A 19,898-nucleotide genomic window follows, 5' to 3' on the forward strand; every position below is an offset into this window, starting at 1 on the left:
TGGAGTTTATGATTATAGTGTATTCTCTTCTTTCTGTTGTGCAGGAAATGGTAATGGAGGCATAAATAAATAAATAACAAATATAGTTGAGGGTTCTAACAAATACAACCCCAATTCCAAAAAAGTTGGGATGCTGTGTAAACTGTAAATAAAAACAGAATGAGATAATTTGCATATCATGGAAACCATATATTTCATTGAAAATAGAACAAAGAAAACATATCAAATGTTGAAACAGAAATTTTATTGTTTTTTTGAAAAATATGCTCATTTTGAATTTGATGTCAGCAGCATGTTTCAAAAAAAGTTGGGACAGGGGCATGTTTGCCAAGGTGTTGCATCACCTCTACTTTTAACAACACTCTGTAAATGTTTGGGAACTGAGGAGACCAAAAGCTATAGTTTTGAAAGAGAAATGCTGTTCTATTCTTGCCTGACATACAATTTCAGTTGCTCAACAATTCAGGGTCTCGTTTGTTGTATTTTGTGCTTCATAATGCACTAGATGGAGACAGATCTGGACTGCAGGCAGGCCAGTTTGGTACCTGGACTCTTTTACTGCAGAGCCATGCAGTTTTAATATGTGCAGAAATTGGTTTGGCATTGTCTTGCTGAAAGAAGGAAGGCCTTCCCTGAAAAAGATTTTGTCTGGCTGGCAGCATCTCATCTCATCTCATTATCTCTAGCCGCTTTATCCTTCTACAGGGTCGCAGGCAAGCTGGAGCCTATCCCAGCTGACTACGGGCGAAAGGCGGGGTACACCCTGGACAAGTCGCCAGGTCATCACAGGGCTGACACATAGACACAGACAACCATTCACACTCACATTCACACCTACGGTCAATTTAGAGTCACCAGTTAACCTAACCTGCATGTCTTTGGACTGTGGGGGAAACCGGAGTACCCGGAGGAAACCCACGCGGACACGGGGAGAACATGCAAACTCCACACAGAAAGGCCCTCGCTGGCCCCGGGGCTCGAACCCAGGACCTTCTTGCTGTGAGGTGACAGCGCTAACCACTACACCACCGTGCCGCCCCGGCTGGCAGCATATTGCTCTGAAACGTGGATGTATAATTTAGCATTAATGATGCCTTCCCAGATGTACAAGTTACGTACCCATGTCATGTGCACTAATGCCCCCTCATACCATCACAGATGCTGGCTTTTGAACTGTGCACCGATAACAAGCTGGATGGTCCTTCTCCTTTTTAGCCTGTAGGATGTGGTATCCATGATTTCTAAAAAGAATTTCTACTTTTGATTCATCAGACCTTGGGACAATTTTCCACTTTGCCTCAGTCCATCTTAAAAGAGCTCGGGCCCAGAAAAGGTGGCAGTATTTCTGGATATTGTTTATATCTGGTTTTAACTCGCATTTGTGGATGCACTAATGACCTGTATTCACAGCCAATGGTTTTCTGAAGTGTTCCTGAGCCTATACAGTGATTTCCACTACAGACATGTCATGGAAGATCACAGGCATCCAATGTCAGTTTTCAGCCTTGTCTCTTGCACACAGAGATTTCTCCAGATTCTCTGAATTTTTTAATGATATTATGTACAAAAGATGATGTGATCTCCAAATTCTTTGCAATTTTCATTAATGAATGTTATTTTTAAATTGTTATACTCTTTGTTGCACTCCGTCATATTCTTTTCTACATCTTCAGAATGCTTTCTATTCTATTCTATCATATTCCCTTCTGTTCTCTTGCAATATATTCTATTATATTGTCCCAATGTCTGTCCTATTATTATTATTATTATTATTATTATTATTGGTCATGTTCCCTTCTGTTCTGTGCACATGCATTCTATTCTCTCATCTCATCTCATTATCTCTAGCCGCTTTATCCTTCTACAGGGTCGCAGGCAAGCTGGAGCCTATCCCAGCTGACTACGGGCGAAAGGCGGGGTACACCCTGGACAAGTCGCCAGGTCATCACAGGGCTGACACATAGACACAGACAACCATTCACACTCACATTCACACCTACGGTCAATTTAGTGTCACCAGTTAACCTAACCTGCATGTCTTTGGACTGTGGGGGAAACCGGAGCACCCGGAGGAAACCCACGCGGACACGGGGAGAACATGCAAACTCCACACAGAAAGGCCCTCGCTGGCCCCGGGGCTCGAACCCAGGACCTTCTTGCTGTGAGGCGACAGCGCTAACCACTACACCACCGTGCCGCCCCATTCTATTCTCTATATATATTAATTTGTCATATTCTATTCTATTTTCTCCTAAGTTATCCTATTCTATCCTATTCTATTCTCTATTTCTATCCATAATGCATTATACTGTCAATCCTAGTACTGGCTATGACTTTAAACTGCAACTGGTGGTGAGTCTTAGGTCCGGGAGGACTTGAGTTTTGGGGAAAGTGGAGTTACCCCTTAGTCACCATTGCTCCCAGGTCTGCTCTGGCCTGGAGTGGTAGCACCTGCCTGGGTTCCAGCTATGGGTTAAATAGTACACCACCAATAAGGCACTGGCAGCAGGGCGCTTTTCGGTGCATTGTGGCAGATGAACCAAAAAGGGTCAATGGCACACCACCAGATGGCATGCGGAAGAGCCACTCAAATGGCCAACAGATGGCATCACTTGGCAAGTCAGTTGTCACTGCAGGGCAACTTCCATATTCGTCAGGTCTGTGGCACTTTTGTGCACCACTTGGCATCAGGCCTGGAGGTCCAGAGAGACAAAACGATGGGGGCGCAACATCATTTGTCTTACCTTACTGTGCAAGGCACCTCATTCGGAGAGGAGAATAAGAAAGCCCTGTGGCAATGGATTAAAGGTGATGGCAGCAGGCCTGAGAAGCTGGAAGTTGCTAGTAGGAACTTTACACAGGTGGCTCACATTTGATGGTCACAGCCTAGCTAAAGCTCTGGGTAACAGTGGGCTGAGGCAGCTTTGCGGGTGTCCAGGCAACCCTATTTAGGGAGAACACTGCCTGTCCTGGAAAGGGAAACCCCTGGAAAAGGTGGGGTAAAGAAAGCTTACCCAGTCCTTACCTGGCTGGCTCACTGCAGCCAGCGGGTCTCCATAATAGTGGTAGAAAGATGAGGAATATGAAATTGATAGTTGGGACTTGGAATGTCTGCACCATGTTTGACAATGATAAGAGACTGAGCGTAGAACAGCTCTGATCACAAAGGAACTAGATTGCTACAGCATCGAGATTGCTGCACTCCAAGAGACAAGGCTTGAAGGCCAAGTGCAAGAGAGCAAATACACCTTCTTCTGGAATGGGAATATGAACAGAAGAAAAAATGCAGGAGTTGCTTTTGCCATTTTGAATAAGATAGCTGGCAAATTGCCATCACTACCAGTGGGAATATCGGAGCAAATCACAAGTTTACATGTACCCACAGGGAATGATCATTACCTAAACCTGATCAATGTGTATCATGACCTATCCTGATGAAGAAAAAGAAGCCTTCTATCATGAATTAGCTGATGTAATTCGTGATAGGGTACCTCAAGCAGAGAAGCTTCTGCTCCTGGGAGATTTCAATGCAAGAGTAGGGAATGATCACATAACATACGAAGGTACTATTGGGGAATTCGGCAAGCGAAATAGGAACACAAATGGTGAACTCATACTCAACTTTTGTATTCAACGTGAACTATGCATCACAAATACGTACTTTTGCCAACCAGACAAAAGTTACTTCACCTAGTTCCACCCAAGATCTAAACACTTACATCTCCTTGATTATGTCGTGACTCGCAGATCCAACATGAAAGAGATTCTGTCAACAAAGGTAATGCAAGGAGCTGAATGCTCAAAAGACTACTATATTGTCCAATCAAAGCTGAGACTCAGACTTGTATTTCCTAGACGCAAGAGAGCAGCCTCCACAACAGATAAGAAACTAGACATCGACAAGTTGAAGAATGATGAGACACAGCACAAACTCAAAATGGCTATTACAGCTGCTCTACAGGAAAATGACCCTGATCAAGAAGACACAGAAAATGTTGAGGAAATATGGCAGCAGCTGAAAGATATTGTGTACACAACTGCAAGTGATATACTTGGACAGCAGAAGAAAAGTACACCAGGCTGGCTTCAACAACAGACCGATTCTATCCAAGCTTTGTTAGAAGAAAAATGCAAAATTTACAACCTACATCTAAAAGCGAACTCTGATAAAAGCATGAAAGCTTTCAAAGATATTAAAGTGAAAGTGCAACGAGAAATCAGAGCCATGAAAGACAGATGGTGGTGCAAGAAAGCTGAGGAACTACAGGAACTGGCAGATAGGAGTGACTACCATGGATTATTTGCCAGACTGAAGACTCTCTATGGACATAGGCATAGAATTGGATATGGATGGTATGGACGTGTCCCTACCAATATCAAACGATGGCTGATATGTCCCTACCAATATTTCTAATTGAAGAAAGAAAAAAAAAATCACACTCCATGTATGGTACACAAATGGTTGCTGTCAGAGGTGGAAAGTAACGAATTACATTACTCACGTTACTGTACTTGAGTAGCTTTTTTGTGTACTTATACTTTTTCAAGTAATTTTTAAAGAGTGTACTTTTACTTTAGTATGTTTTCTTTTAAGTAGTGTACTTCGGTACATTTTAAATCACAACCGTTACTGAGTAAAAAAATAATAATAATAATAAAAAATTAAAAAAGGCTAAAACGGAGAAGGGGAAATGCGTTCTGGAAATGAATCACGGGAAGGACAGTTGTCGCGCGCGTGAGTCTCACACAGACGATGGCGGACATGCACCGGCGCTTTAAGGGGGGGCTTCGGGGGGCTCAAGCCCCTGGGCCACAGCCAATCAGGGGCCTTGTAATATTAATAAAATAATAAACTGTCGGAATCGTGGGCCTACATTAATGTACGGATAGAAATAAGGTTAGAAATAAATGAGCGCACAGTAGCCTGCTGTAAGAGACATGGTGGATGTGGTTCACGAAACGAACACCCACAACTGTATCAGAATAAAATGTAACAAAATGTAACGGCACGCACGAAAGCGCGCCAAAGACTGCAGACTACTGAGACACAAATTTAGAGGCTTTGAAAGATGAAGCGTTCACATGTTAGCAGGGCGCATAAAAGGAAAAAAAGAGAGATGCAGGTAATGATAGAATCGTTGCCTAAAGTCACAGACTTTAAGGTAAGGATCACCAATCTGTTCAGAATATCAGCTACTTATCAGTTATCAGCCTACCAGCAGCTAGGCTATGTGCAGCTAGGCTAGATATGCTGTGATCTGTCCAACAGTAAAATAAATCAGTTGTGATTTGAATACGTGTCGTGTGATTTGAGTTATAATCCTGTTAGTATAATAGCATATTTCGATGGGGATAATAAAATGTCTAAAACGGCATCTACTGAAGAAATTGATGAAAAGATTGTAGCCTATAATTGTCACAGTTCAGGCAGCAGACAGAGTAAGCATACTGAGGGGAATAGCAATACAAAGCTAGCACAGATCCACATTTCTCGCTAGCTGTATTGGGTGTGTTGTTAACCCGTGTGGATTTAAGTGAAATACTTGAGAAGTTCTGTGGTCAAGACAACGTTTTAAGGTAAGGACACTTGATTATTAATGTTTGCCCGCCATGGCTTGTTGTTGACGAAAGGCCCACATGATTTTGCCTTATGCAGCTACTGCTAGCATCATGCTTTGAACTAGGTTAATTGGGTTTATTGAAGGACTTTGATGTAGCTAGTTTCTTTTTAAAAAATCGTATGCTCAAAACAGTATGCCCGTGTTCATCATGTTTAACTTTTTTTTTGATGAAGCGCGTGAAATATTGTTGCAAGTGGTATTTCGATGCAGTCATGTCAAAAAGGCAGTTGAATGCACGGTCTTATTCAAGGAGAAGGAAGACTTGCATGATGCTTGAACATCTCATTCTCATCTCATTATCTCTAGCCGCTTTATCCTTCTACAGGGTCGCAGGCAAGCTGGAGCCTATCCCAGCTGACTACGGGCGAAAGGCAGGGTACACCCTGGACAAGTCGCCAGGTCATCACAGGGCTGACACATAGACACAGACAACCATTCACACTCACATTCACACCTACGGTCAATTTAGAGTCACCAGTTAACCTAACCTGCATGTCTTTGGACTGTGGGGGAAACCGGAGCACCCGGAGGAAACCCACGCGGACACGGGGAGAACATGCAAACTCCACACAGAAAGGCCCTCGCCGGCCCCGGGGCTCGAACCCAGGACCTTCTTGCTGTGAGGCGACAGCGCTAACCACTACACCACCGTGCCGCCCCATGCTTGAACATAGATCGGTAAAATAGACCCTAGTAGGACTTGGTTTCGTGTATTTCGGTCTGTAGAGTTATGAGTTTGGCCGCTGTCCATGGTGTTTACATTTCATGTGTCCGCCGAGCCAAGTACCTTGACTTGCAGTGAATGTTTGTTTTCATGCCGCTGAGCTATTTTTATGTATTTTATTTTTTAAAAGGACTTGTCTGTAGGTGTGTGTGTTTTATGTTTACAACATTATAGCGCACGCGCGCTTGTGTGGTTATCTCTGGCCATGCCCCTGCGTGAAAGTTACGCAGTATCACTGTCCTGTCCGTGGTAATAATCAGAACTGGCTCTGTAATGATAATGCGCGCGTTCTTCTCTCCCTCTGTGGTCAGATGTGTTGAGTGATGTGAGCGTGGGCCTTGCGCAGCTACGCTGAGCCAAACGTAACCTATTGTAGGCTTCTAGGCTAATTACGCGCTTACACTGTAAATGCTTGACACGTATTGCAAATAAAATAAGAGTGTTTTCCTGGCCAACGGTAAGGGTAGGGTTGACAGGTAGCCTATGAGGGGCCTAGCCCCTGGGCCACGGGTGTTGATAAAGCGCCCCTTGGAGGAGACCGAGGAACCTGTTGTGGACGACCCTGCAGAAAACGCAATTTCTTCCAGTAATGAAGTGCACCCCTGGCCCTACATACGTGATCACTTCAGCTTCGTAGAGAAAAGGGGTGACAGTTTCATTATGCAATGCAGATTATGTATGCCCAAGAAGACAACCATTGCGGCATACAAAAATTCTACGTCTAATCTGCGCAAGCATGTTGAGGTAAGTATTGTCATTGGCATCATAATCACGGGCGCAGATAGAGGGTGGGACGGGTGGGATTCGTCCCACCCAGATTTAAATTCACCTCGTTCGGTCCCCCCCACTTATAGGGAGGAAAAAACGTCTATGCTGTCTTTCTTTGCATAAGGCAAACCTCACGGAAAAATCAAAAGACTAATTACCATTCGGTTTATTGAGGTGCACAGCAGTGTATACATAGTTGCAACAACTCACATAAAACAAAACAAAGACTGATATTCGGTTGGTTGAGCTACGCAGACTGCACAGGTTGCGAGCTTGAGCTTGGTTGCTATGGTTACCCACAACAAGTTTGACAGGCATATCGGGGTTGGGGTTGGTTTGCTGGCAGCTTTGTCCCCCCCAGTTTTTTGTCCCCCCCAGTTCAAAAAACGTATCTGCGCCCCTGATCATAATGTTTCCTTTCCATAGTAAAACCTACAATAGGCTGGTTATATTCCAAAAATAGTGGATGGCATTGCTAATGTTGAAGTAGCAACCTGTTGGTACTGTAACATAATGGTAACTAGTCTGTTATTCGGTTGGCTAATCATGCAAGCAAGTTAGCTCGCCAACCTGACATGATCAGTCCTCCTACCATTCTGCATCCAACAGGCCAGAAAGGAATACTAAGCAAAACAAATAATGTTTGAATTGAATTGTTCAATAACACACAGTGCACACAGGCAAGCTGGGCAATTCCATGTAAATGTCAACCTCACCATGCAAGAATAAAGCAACATGTAATACATCAAAACCACTCCCAGAGATATCACCTAGGCCTGTATTTTACAGATGTGAATAAGTTGAACCAATTTGTCACAAGAATTGTTCCCTTCGCCTTAATATGTCAGTCTTTCTTTCTTATAATGTAAAACCCAAGCTAAAATCAACTTTGATCATGTACAATTCTATATTATTGCCACAAGCCACAGAAATGTATGCTAAAATCCACAAAACAGCAAAACAATAGCCATCCTAAATATTATTTAAGAACTTTGATAGTTTTAGCTGATATTTAGATAGTTTTTCAAAAGGTTATAGTGGTTAAATTGCTGATTTTCTAAACGTATGCCATGTCTATTTCAGACGCGTCACATCCATAACGGAATTTCGTCACATCCATAACGCTGACTTTTCCTTCCGAAACTCTGCATGAAATACAAAATATTTTAAACAAAGATTTTTTAATATTCACCTTGGACCCCTCTATCAAATGGATATCTCCATTTCGACATTAGGTTTACAATTTCACAGAGTTTGATAAAAATGTACAGTCACCCAAGAAAAGTGATTACTTTTTCTGTCACATCCATAACGCATCTTTTATTGGGATTTTCTGGCATGCCCTAGATGTACTATGGGAATTGTTCTTGTTCTATCACTTCTCCAGTATAGTACAGCCTTAAAATATGCAACACCTGTTTAAATACTGGGAGACAATAAAACATGCACTGGGTCATTTGTTGCCATTTTGAGTTCAAGTGTCACGTCCATAATGCTGGAATTGCTCAGCTACGAGATTTCGGTGCAACATTTCACTTTCATATTTCGTGTACAATGCTTTGTGTGTGGTCAGGGCGATGTAAACGACATGACTGTGTGTATTGACCTTTTTTGTTTGTCTCAGTTTTAATGCAGCATTATCCTAAGCATTCAATTTGATACACTTCCTTTAAATAAAACATCTGGGTTGAGATGTACATATATCCTTGTTTTCTCTTCTTTTTCATTTTTGCACAACACAATGGAGGCAGAAAACACCCATTGTTAAAAGTAACGTTTTACTTTTACTCAAAGTACATTTTAAATTATCTACTTTTTACTTTTACTTGAGTAGATTTTTTGTCTGGTAACTTTACTTGTACTTAAGTAAAATTTCATCAGAGTAACAGTACTTGTACTTGAGTATAATATTTTAGTACTCTTTCCACCTCTGGTTGCTGTAGGTTTCCAATGGGTGAAACACCATGCAAAATTCACTCATGAATATTCGCTCTGGGGGTGTGGTCACAAAAACAGCAAGCTTCTCAGCTACCAAGTCAATTGGCAAGTGCGGTTGCAGTGCAGTGACCGGCTGCTAGCTAGCAAACTGTCCTTGAGGAATGTAACGTTAGATTAGCTTGTAAAATTAATCAGTTAACAACAGTTCGTATTCAGTGTGTAAAAACGACAACATACGAATATGACTTTTTCTAAGTTTGTGTGGCATGTAAATAACAATCCGACTTGATACTGACAACAACTGGTGTTCATTAAGGTCACAAAGACATTATTAAATCATATCAAATTGTGTTAATGTTGGCTAATATTGCATCTAGTCTTGCTTGTGAAGTGCCTGCAAACTTTAGCAGCCCGCTAATTTGAAGTGCTTCAGTTAAGACCTGCAGACCCCTGACCAAGTTCGTGTAACATGAGACATGTAAACAACAACCCGATGGTGATGTGGACATTGTTCACTGCCCAGACACCTTTTAATCAAATAAAACATTTTCACATAATAAGCATAACAGCCTCCGCCTTCTTGATCAGAAATTTTTGGTTACTTCCACCTGTCACTCCCTCCTCTCCCTCCCCTCCCCTCTCTGGTCTCAAGAAGACAACAAAAGGGCAATAGTATAACAACAACCAATCAGAATTCAGACACATTCTGTTGCCAAGTAAAATTGTAACCTTTCAACGTGTCAAAAAAGTTCTAGAGACCTCGTCCTGTTTTACCATTAGATCAATCACATATCAGCTTAAACTAGCATTCTAAAACTAGTTAAAGATCACACAGAAGATAGCCTACTCCCCCTGCCAGCCTAATGTAACACAGTGTTTAAGGCTCCGTATGTGTTTTACTTCCATTTATGAGGGAAAGGAACATATTCCCTCCCAACAGTCAATGCATTATTCGCTTGTAAAACACATTTGCAAATTGGTAGAATGAGTTAATCATCACATGCAAGATTTGCAATTAATCAAATGAATTGCATATTATTATTATTATTATTATTATTAGGGCCCGAGGACCGTTCGGTGCGAAGACCCTATTGTTTTTCGAAGGATTATTATTATTATTAGGGCCCGAGCACCGTTCGGTGCGAAGACCCTATTGTTTTTCGAAGAAAAACAATAGGGTCGAGCACCATTCGGTGTGAGATTGTTTTTCAAAGGATTCTTCTTCTTCTTATTATTATTATTCTGCCGCGTTTGGCCTTATTTGAGGCATTTCCCATGCACGAAAACTCATGAAATTTGATACACACATCAGTCATTGTCACCGCTACTCAGCCACAGACTTTTGGCCCCGGGACTTCATAGCGCCCCTTTTTCCATTTCCCATTGAAATGAATGGGTAGAACTTTGGAATGATGATGTCATAAGGCCATTTGGAGTGAAATTACACATGGTCATACTCCTCCTAGACGGTTCATCAAATTCATGTCAAACTTGGCAAACATGATGCCAAGATACTGCTGAAGTTAAATTGCTAAGGGATTTTTGATATGTTGTAATATGTTGAAATAACATAATATGCCAAGATATTGCTGAATGTTGAACTTGATATCTTGTAATATGATTCTGATTCTGATACTCTTTAGCCATTATGGGCCTGTCTGGTATGGAGCACTTGCATGTGACGTCACAGCCGATCCAGGTTGTGACAGACGCCATCTTGTCGGTCAAACGCCATATTTCCGCCTTCTACTTCTACTTCTGCTTCTACTTTTACTTCTACCTTTTCTTCTGGAAAACCCTACTATATACAATTCTACTACAATGGCTGCGGCTACAAGCTCTCCCTACCTGTGCACGTTTTTTATGTTTTTTGTGTGTATTTTTGCGTGTTGTTCATCTGTACCGGACTTCAATATCCACTACAACCGTATGGACTTACTGGACATTGGTTTCCAGCAGAAAATGACGGTTTGTAGCGATTTCCATCGCATGCACAACATTCCGGACGAGATAGCGAGACCAGCGGGGTCTCCGTGGATTGTTATCGGAAGCAAAGCGAAGGAGGCGGCGCCGGGAGCGGAAGCAAAAGCGAGGCTGCAGAGCCAGCCTGTTGACTAAGCTCAGAAAACAGCCACTCAAATCTCCACTGCTAAGCCTCTATCTCTCCAATGCCAGATCCATGGTAAACAAGACGGACGATTTGGAATTACAGCTGGAATTACCTTATTCTATTCTATAATCGGCTGGTCAGTGCTATACTCAATACTTAAGTGACTTACCCATCCAATGAGGATTGTTATTTTCTTGTTTACAAGATGCCACATCTGAGTCGGTGACAAATCCTGAATTTCTGTAAAGGTAACTGTCCAGAGATTTATAAGCACGCAGTGCTTCACAACTGAACAGCGAGAGAAAGTTAATGAGGTAATTATACACGTCTGGGTATTCTGCTGGCAGTTCAAAATCCACTGACACGGTCATGAAAACTACATCCGGTAAACCATAAGGGTCACTAATCTGTAGATCGTTTATTTTAGACATATATCTAGTTATCTGTTCATTAGAAAAATGAGCCGTGTAGTCCGTCGGTTGAAATTGATCCATTCTGCACACGAGTGCAGCAGTATTCAGCTGTGTTTTTTACCAACAAGATAGCGGCTGTGTACTTTCCGGTCACGTGACTGCAAGATTTCTATAGCGCCACCAACTGGCCAAGGAAAGAATAGGGTTTTGAATATGTGTGTTTTGACACATGATGAATTTTAACATGCTCCTCCTAGATGGTTCATGAGATTCATGTGAAATTTGTTATACGTGATGCCAAGATGTCGCGGATATTAAATTGTGAAGGGATTTTTGATATCTTGTAATGTTGAAATAGCCTTATGATTTTAATATCTTGCCACATAAACAGGAAACGTGTCAGAAAGCCACAGTGCATTGACTGTATGGTCAGACACTTATTACTTCAATAGATATTATGATTATTATGATAACCTGATGCCCAATGGGCCTGCCTGTTATAGCGCCACCACCTGGCCAAGCAGGAAATGGGGAAAAAAATGTTCAATTCATTGATGGATTGATCTGAAACTTTACAAAATATTGGATATCGTGAGACCGATGATATAACATACAATTCTGTGCACACTCATACACACACGCACAGTCATATGCATATTTATGCATACACACACTCTCTCACAAGTATGCACTCACATGCACACGCAACATCTATGAGCACACTCTCTTTCACACACACACTTTCTCTCTCTCTCTCTCTCTCTCCCTCTGACACACACACACACACACACTAATAGCGGAGCTCCAGTGGAGCACCATACCTAAGAAAAAATGGTAAACCCATCAAGTCGATTTTTTGTAGTTTGTCCGTGTACGTCAGGGGTGTCAAACCTGATCCATAAAGGGCCGTGTGGCTGCAGGTTTTCATTCCAGCCATGCAGCAGCACACCTGACTTGGCTCATTCAATCAACTGAACTGTCTTCACACAGTCAAATACTTGCAGCCACACCCACCCTTGATTAAAGGGTGGGTGTGTCAGTTGATTGAATAAGCCAAATCAGGGTGCTGCTGCATGGCTGGTATGAAAACCTGCAGCCACACGGCCCTTTATGGATCAGGTTTGACACCCCTGCTTTACTGGCTCGCACTGGCCACTTGGCGGTGTGTATGACTGGTAATTACTAGCACTGGCCACTGGGCGGTGTGTCTCATCTCATCTCATTATCTCAAGCCGCTTTATCCTTCCACAGGGTCGCAGGCAAGCTGGAGCCTATCCCAGCTGACTACGGGTGAAAGGCGGGGTACACCCTGGACAAGTCGCCAGGTCATCACAGGGCTGACACATAGACACAGACAACCATTCACACTCACATTCACACCTACGGTCAATTTAGAGTCGCCAGTTAACCTAACCTGCATGTCTTTGGACTGTGGGGGAAACCGGAGCACCCGGAGGAAACCCACGCGGACACGGGGAGAACATGCAAACTCCACACAGAAAGGCCCTCGCCGGCCCCGGGGCTTGAACCCAGGACCTTCTTGCTGTGAGGCGACAGCGCTAACCACTACACCACCGTGGGGCAGTGTGTATGACTGGTAATTACTAACACTGGCCACTGGGTGGTGTGTATGACTGGTAATTACTAACACTGGCCACTAGGTGGTGTGTATGACTGGTAATTACTAACACTGACCACTAGGCGGTGTGTATGACTGGTAATTACTAACACTGACCACTAGGCGGTGTGTATGACTGGTGATCCACGTACACCAGGGGTGTCCAAACTGATCCATAAAGGGCCGTGTGGCTGCAGGTTTTCATTCCAGCCATGCAGCAGCACACCTAATTTGGCTTATTCAGTCAACTGACACACCCACCCTTTAATCAAGGGTGGGTGTGGCTGCAAGTATTTGACTGTGTGAAGACAGTTCAGTTGATTGAATGAGCCAAGTCAGGTGTGCTGCTGCATGGCTGGAATGAAAACCTGCAGCCACACGGCCCTTTATGGATCAGTTTGGACACCCCTGGGCTAGGATATAAGAAAATTCTACAACCCAGAAACAGATGGGAGCTCCGCTTTTAGGCAGTGCCTAAATCTATATATTAGTGACCTGCCATCATTGTGCATTTTGTTGCAGACAATATGAAAACTTTGCATGTACACACACACACACACTGCAGACACAGGAAAGCTAAGATGACTTAAGATTACAGCGTGAGATAGAGATAAGGAGGAGACACATGTATAGTTTTGTACATATATAAATGTACATTTTCACACCACAGAAACACACACACACACACACACACACACACACACACACACACTTACAGTCTTTGTCTGACTATTTCTCATCCGTCAAGCAGTCATGGCATTTGCAACATGCACATCACCTTTGAACATTTGATGAACATATGACATGTAACTGTTTTGTTGGGTGGCGGGATGTCCTGGGCTGCGGAACCACACGTGCAAGGGCCCGTCAAGGCCGCTAGTGGCTTTAATTATTATTATTATTATTATTATTATTATTATTATTATTATTATTGTTACTACAGTTCTGAACTTCAAATTTTAAAAGTCTGGACTTTGGAGAGATGACAGATACTCTTTTGGTGGAACACAACGGAGCAAAATATTGTGACCCTCTAATGTTGATGCCACTGGGGGTTGGCACTGGGTTTATGTCCCCACCAATGTTAATACCAAACCTACGTCCTCGTCTATGGACCAAAAACAAATGTAGTGGCACCATTGAAAAGTGCTGATGGAAGTATACACCACACAAATCTGTAAGACATAAAAAGAATTTGGAAGGAGCATTTCTCCAATCTCCTAAACCATCAAGGGCCAGCCAATCCTGAGGCATGTTGCTGGCTTGAGAGGAGACCAACAAGAGAAGATCTGTGTGTACCCATTACATCAGATGAGCTTGAGAAAGCACTCAAGGATGTGGCAAAACACCCGACCAAGACAGCATCCCAGCTGACATGTTGAAGCAAGGTGGCCCCAGCCTAACAGCTGCACTCTTAAAACTGTACAATGCATGTTAGGAGAACATGTGTCTTCCCCAAGACTTCAAAGATACAGTAATTGTGACCATCTACAAACACAACAAAGGAGCAAATGTGGAAACCACCATGGCATATCTTTGCTTTCCATTGCAGGGAAGATTCTGGCCAAGATAGTTCTAAACTGAATTAAAAATATCTCAGAAGATGTACTTCCAGAAAGTCAGTGCAGTTTCAGGGCTGGCAGATCTACCTCAGATATGATCTTTACCCTGAGACAACTCCAAGAGAAAGCCATCGAGCAACTTCAACCTCTGTACATGGCTTTTGTAGACTTCACGAAGACCTTTGCCACCATTGACAGAGATGCTTTGGAAGATACCAGAAGTGGATGGATGCCTGGAAAGACGAATACGGCTCATTAAGTTCTTCCATGAGAACATGTCTGGAAAGGTTTCAGTTGGAGAAGACATTATTGAAGCTTTTCCTGTCAATCATGGTGTCAAACAGGGATGCATTCTTGCCCTGACATTGTTTATACTCTACCTTACAGCAGTCCTAGACTTTGGGCACTAACCTAGATAAAGGAGTCTACATCAGGACTCGATCAGAAGGCAAACTCTTCAATCTTGCCAGACTCAAGTCCTCAACCAAAACTCTGCAAATTTGCATCCAAGAACTGCTGTATGTAGTTGACTCTGCATTTGTAGCAACAGATTTGGATGACATGCAGGAAATCATTGATCGTTTTGCCACAGTCACAACCCTCTTTGGTTTGAAAATCAATACCACAAAAACAGAACTCGTGTATCAACCCTCACCAGAGCCACAGGCAAGGTCAAACAACATTGTTTTGGTCAATGGAACGTCTCTTAGGAGATCTGAGAGTTTTATCCACTTATGCAGTGCAGTTTCCAACACAAACTCATCAGACTTGGAGGTAGACTGCCGGATTCAAGCTGCTACCAAAGCCTTCAGTGCAATGCAAAAGCAACTATGGTCTCGTGATGACATCAAGAGAACCACCAAGTTGAAAGTATACAGTGCTGCAGTCTTACCATCTCTGCTTTACGCCAGTGAATGCATGACACCATCGGAAACATTTCAAGAAACTGACCAGGCTACCACTCTGACACCTGCATCAAATACTCAAAATAAGATGTCTTGACAAGGTCCCCAATGTAGACATTCTCAGGCGAGCCAGTACAGTAAGCATGGAAGCCCTTATCACAGCCTCCCAAGTTCGTTGGACTGGACACATCTGGTGCATGCCTGACACACGACTACCCAAATCCATTTTCTATGGAGAACTGAGCTGAGGAAAGAGGTGACACGGAGGACAGAAACTGAGGTACAAAGATGTCTTGAAGATCAATCAGACTTGGGAAAGCAACACCTCGGATAGAGCAACATGACGAAGCATAGTTAAAAGTTCAGTGTCCGCAATTGAAGACAAAAATCAAAGGGAATGTACGAGGGCTCACGAAGCCAGAGACTCCATAGCAGCTCAGCCAGGCCATTCGTGCCGCCACTGTGGACAACACTGTCACTCTGGTGCGGGCCTCGCAGCCCATCTGCATTTCTGCACATCCTAATGAAACAGTCATCATCGGTAGCAATGGACAGTCGACAATGGCACTCTTTGCCCACACAGTCTTTCACAGAGCGGTGAACCCCTCCCCAACTTTACTTCTGAGAGACTCAGCCTCTCTCGGACGCTCTTTCTATACCCAATCATGTTACTGACCTGTTGCCAATTCACATGGTTAGTTTTTTTTTTCCTCACATTACACAACTTTTCCAGTCTTTTGTTGCCCCTGTTCTCTGTTTTTTTTTTTTTAAACGTGTTGCTGGCACTAAATTCAAAATGAGCATATATTTTTCAAAAAGCAATAAAATTTCTCAGTTTCAACGTGATATGTTGTTTTTGTACTCTTTTTGATGAAATCAAAAATATAATCAAAAATATTTTCCAAGATTTGCAAATCTTCACGTTCTGTTTTTATTTATGTGTTACACATTGTCCCAACTTTTTTTTTGTAATTGGGGTCGTAAATAACAGTCTTCCACACAAAAACAGTAACACTAATATACTTTGTGAAATATATGTTCACAAAGTATATATACTTTGTAAACATATATTGCTTCTCAGTTTCATTTTATATTTATTTTTCATTCTCCATATTTTCATAATGTTGCTTCAGATAAAACTAGAAGGGCACTCAGTAGAGTGTATGCCTCTTCCAAGCCATATATTATCAACATCAAAATTAAATCACTTGGTCTTAGGATAATACTAAAGCTGTACACCAAATTTCATCACAATCCATTCAATACATTTTAGTTACACTGGGAACAGACAGAAAAATCCTGGCTCTACATCCATATATGGATCCTGGTTCCACATCCATATCTGCATTTGTATGAAAATATAATCAATTCCTTGGCCTATGACCCACCTTTCCTCAAAATTTCATCAAAATCCATTCACTACTTTGAGTTATGTTGGAAAAAGGCAGACAAACAAACAAACCAACCAACAAACAAACAAGCAAACAAATGGAGGCAAAAACATAACTTCCTCCAACTATGTTGGCAGAGGTATATCTGTCTCTGCATTTATTTGTAGAATGTGTTGTTCCCATTAGTGACTGTATGCCATATTGGTGTAATGTATAGTTATGGAACTTACTGTAATTATTAGAGTCCATGTGTATATTTTTACATTTTATGCTTGTATTTGTGAAAGGGACTGATTCTGTTTTATGTTTGCATAAAAAAAATCCTATAACCCAATATGTACTGATTTCATACTTACTCCTGTTTTAATCATGAGTGCTCTGTTTGTGAATAAATCTGAACTAGAATCTGAGAGAGCCGCTTCAAAAGTGCCATTTGTTCGGAATTCCACAGGGACCCTGTGTGGCTCATCTGTAAAGAGAAATATAGGGAATGAATGCAACTGTCTAGTAAGACAAACATACAAATGGCCTAATGGTTAAAGAAGCAGGTTTAGGACTAAAAGGTCACTGGTTTGATTCTCTGGACCAGCAGGAATGGCTGCAGTGCCCTTGAGCAAGGCAGCTAATCCCCAACTGCTCTTGGTATGTTGCACACTGCTCTGGATAAAAACATCTGCTAAATCCCATTAATGTAATCATTTGTCAGACGACTTTTTGTAAGTTGGCTTTTCAGGATCTGAGTTTTATATATAGGTCCTCTTAAAAAGATCTTGGCTGACCATAATTTCAAATTGAAACTTTTTACTAGAATTCTACCAGTATTTTGAGTTGGTCAAAGGTTTGTTGACATCACACCCATATGTGCTGGTTGAACATCCCATTCCAGATTGAGTCCCCCTTTGCTGTTATAATAACATTCAATCTTTTGGGAAGGCTTTTTTGGAGTGTCGCTGTGGGGATTTGCTCATTCAGCCAAAAGACCATGAGTGAGGTCAGGTACTGATGTTGGATGAAGAGGCTTGGGGTGCAGTCAGCATTCTAATTAATTCTAATGGTGTTCAGAGTGGTTGAGGACAGGACTCTGTGCAAGACACTCGAGTTCATCCATGTTCAAGTCCTTGAAATTCCTCACTTTGTTCACTGAAGCACTGGCATCCTGGACCATGTTTAGGCTAGTCCTCTTAGTTCCATTGAAAGGAAATCTTACTGCTACAGCAGACAAAGGCAGTCTAGACAATTTTGTGTTTCCATCTTTGTGCCAACAGTTTTGGGAAGACCCTCATATGGCTGTTCTTTATCTTTTAAAGGGGACATACATTGTGCACAGACAATGTGCACATACATTTGAGTATTTGCAGGGCCTCCCAACCCACATACTCTGAAATAAGATAACCCAATCAGTTTCTTTTGGGCTGCCTATTTCAGAAAACATGTACTTCAACAAACAGTTCAGATCTGACTCCCCTTCTATGTCACAAGGGGAGATCATTAGAATTATGCCACCCCCTCATCTGAGTATCTCCACTCACAGATTGAGAACGGCGTTTGTGAATGAATTTTCATGAGGAAAGTGCTATCTGATTGGTTGGCGGAAGATGGGGTGGGGTGAGCAGTGTCTCATTATCACCTAAAGGAACAGGCATTTAAATCAGCCATTTTGAGCAGAGCTGTTTAGATAGGTGAGAAGGGTGCTGTGGCACTTTATTCTTGTGTTATTTTGATCACAGCATGTCACAAATATTTTATTAAGATCGCAGGGAACTGTGTCAACTTGTGGAAAAGGGGTTTAATATGTCACTATCAATGTTATCTTTTTTTCAGGCATGCATAGGAAATTTGGCAACATCATCTGTTTTATACTCACTGATGACACTGATTGCGGTGGCATCAAATTCCACATCGAAGGTATTGTTATTTTCTGCAATATCTTTGAGTTTGTTCACTACTTCGGCACCAGATGGGAGAGGTTTTGTGGAACTCTCGTTGAATACCAGTTCGACATCTGCTTGCGTAAAGTCATCTGCACGTCTGTTCTGAGGTCTGGGGAAATTTTTTTTTTTTGTCAATATCAAATTCTTGTGATTATTAGCAGTATTTTTAGGCTAATCTAATGTGTAAATGACTTGAAACAATTGAATCCCAGTATACAAACAAAATTTATTACCCACAATGTATGAAATGTGAAATATGCATTTATAAAAATGTGTGAATTGTAAATTTCAATGAGTCTCACCTGAAGGCTCGGACAGTGCTCCAGAGGAAGCGGGAGCCATAGAGCGCTTTATAGATTAGATTAAACTACAAAAAAATATATATATATTATTATATTACTATTAGAACTTGTTACCATTTTTCTGTATCATGAGTAGACAAAGCTTTTTGAAAGTTTATTTTAATTTTTTTTGTTTTTGTTTTTTTTAAACAAAACTTACATTTTAGATGTTAGATTTGACCATGATTGTGAAATGTATGGTGTTCATTACCAAATTAAAACATAGCGGTGAATGTTCTCATACTTACCACTTTAGTCACAATGGCAGCCAATTCTTTGAATTCCTGACTCTGAGGATTAGCAAGCTCTGGAACATAAGGACGCTTTAAACCAACACTCATCTCGACAGTTGGTTGTGGATGAGTTGCTGCAACTGTTGTTGTAGTAGTAGTAGTAGTAGTAGTAGTAGTAGTAGTAGTTTTGGTAGTCGGTTTTGTGGTTGTTGTAGTGGTGGTGGTAGTAGTAGTTGTAGGAGTAGTTGTTGTTTCAGTAGTAGCTTTTTTGGTTGTTGTAGTAGCTGCTTTTGTAGTAATTGTTGTAGGCTTTATAGTTGCTTTTGTTGTAGCTGTTGGAGCA

General features: G+C 41.9%; 1 protein-coding gene across 3 annotated transcripts in view; it reads right to left on the reverse strand.

Annotated features, from left to right (window-relative positions):
* Nucleotides 1-19,898, reverse strand: part of LOC132883445 (mucin-2-like) — a 38,725-nt gene that overhangs the window by 5,034 nt on the left and 13,793 nt on the right. For all 3 annotated transcript variants that reach the window (XM_060917097.1, XM_060917098.1, XM_060917096.1), the window contains exons 7-10: nt 19,571-19,898; nt 19,284-19,348; nt 18,915-19,090; nt 17,407-17,519 (exon numbers count right to left, since the gene is read on the reverse strand). The exon at nt 19,571-19,898 is cut by the window's right edge and continues 1,621 nt beyond it. In XM_060917097.1, the coding sequence (XP_060773080.1) occupies nt 17,407-17,519; nt 18,915-19,090; nt 19,284-19,348; nt 19,571-19,898 (682 nt within the window). The remainder of the gene's footprint in view (nt 1-17,406; nt 17,520-18,914; nt 19,091-19,283; nt 19,349-19,570) is intronic.

Source organism: Neoarius graeffei, chromosome 3 (genome assembly GCF_027579695.1).
Source record: "Neoarius graeffei isolate fNeoGra1 chromosome 3, fNeoGra1.pri, whole genome shotgun sequence".
Lineage (NCBI taxonomy): Eukaryota > Metazoa > Chordata > Actinopteri > Siluriformes > Ariidae > Neoarius > Neoarius graeffei.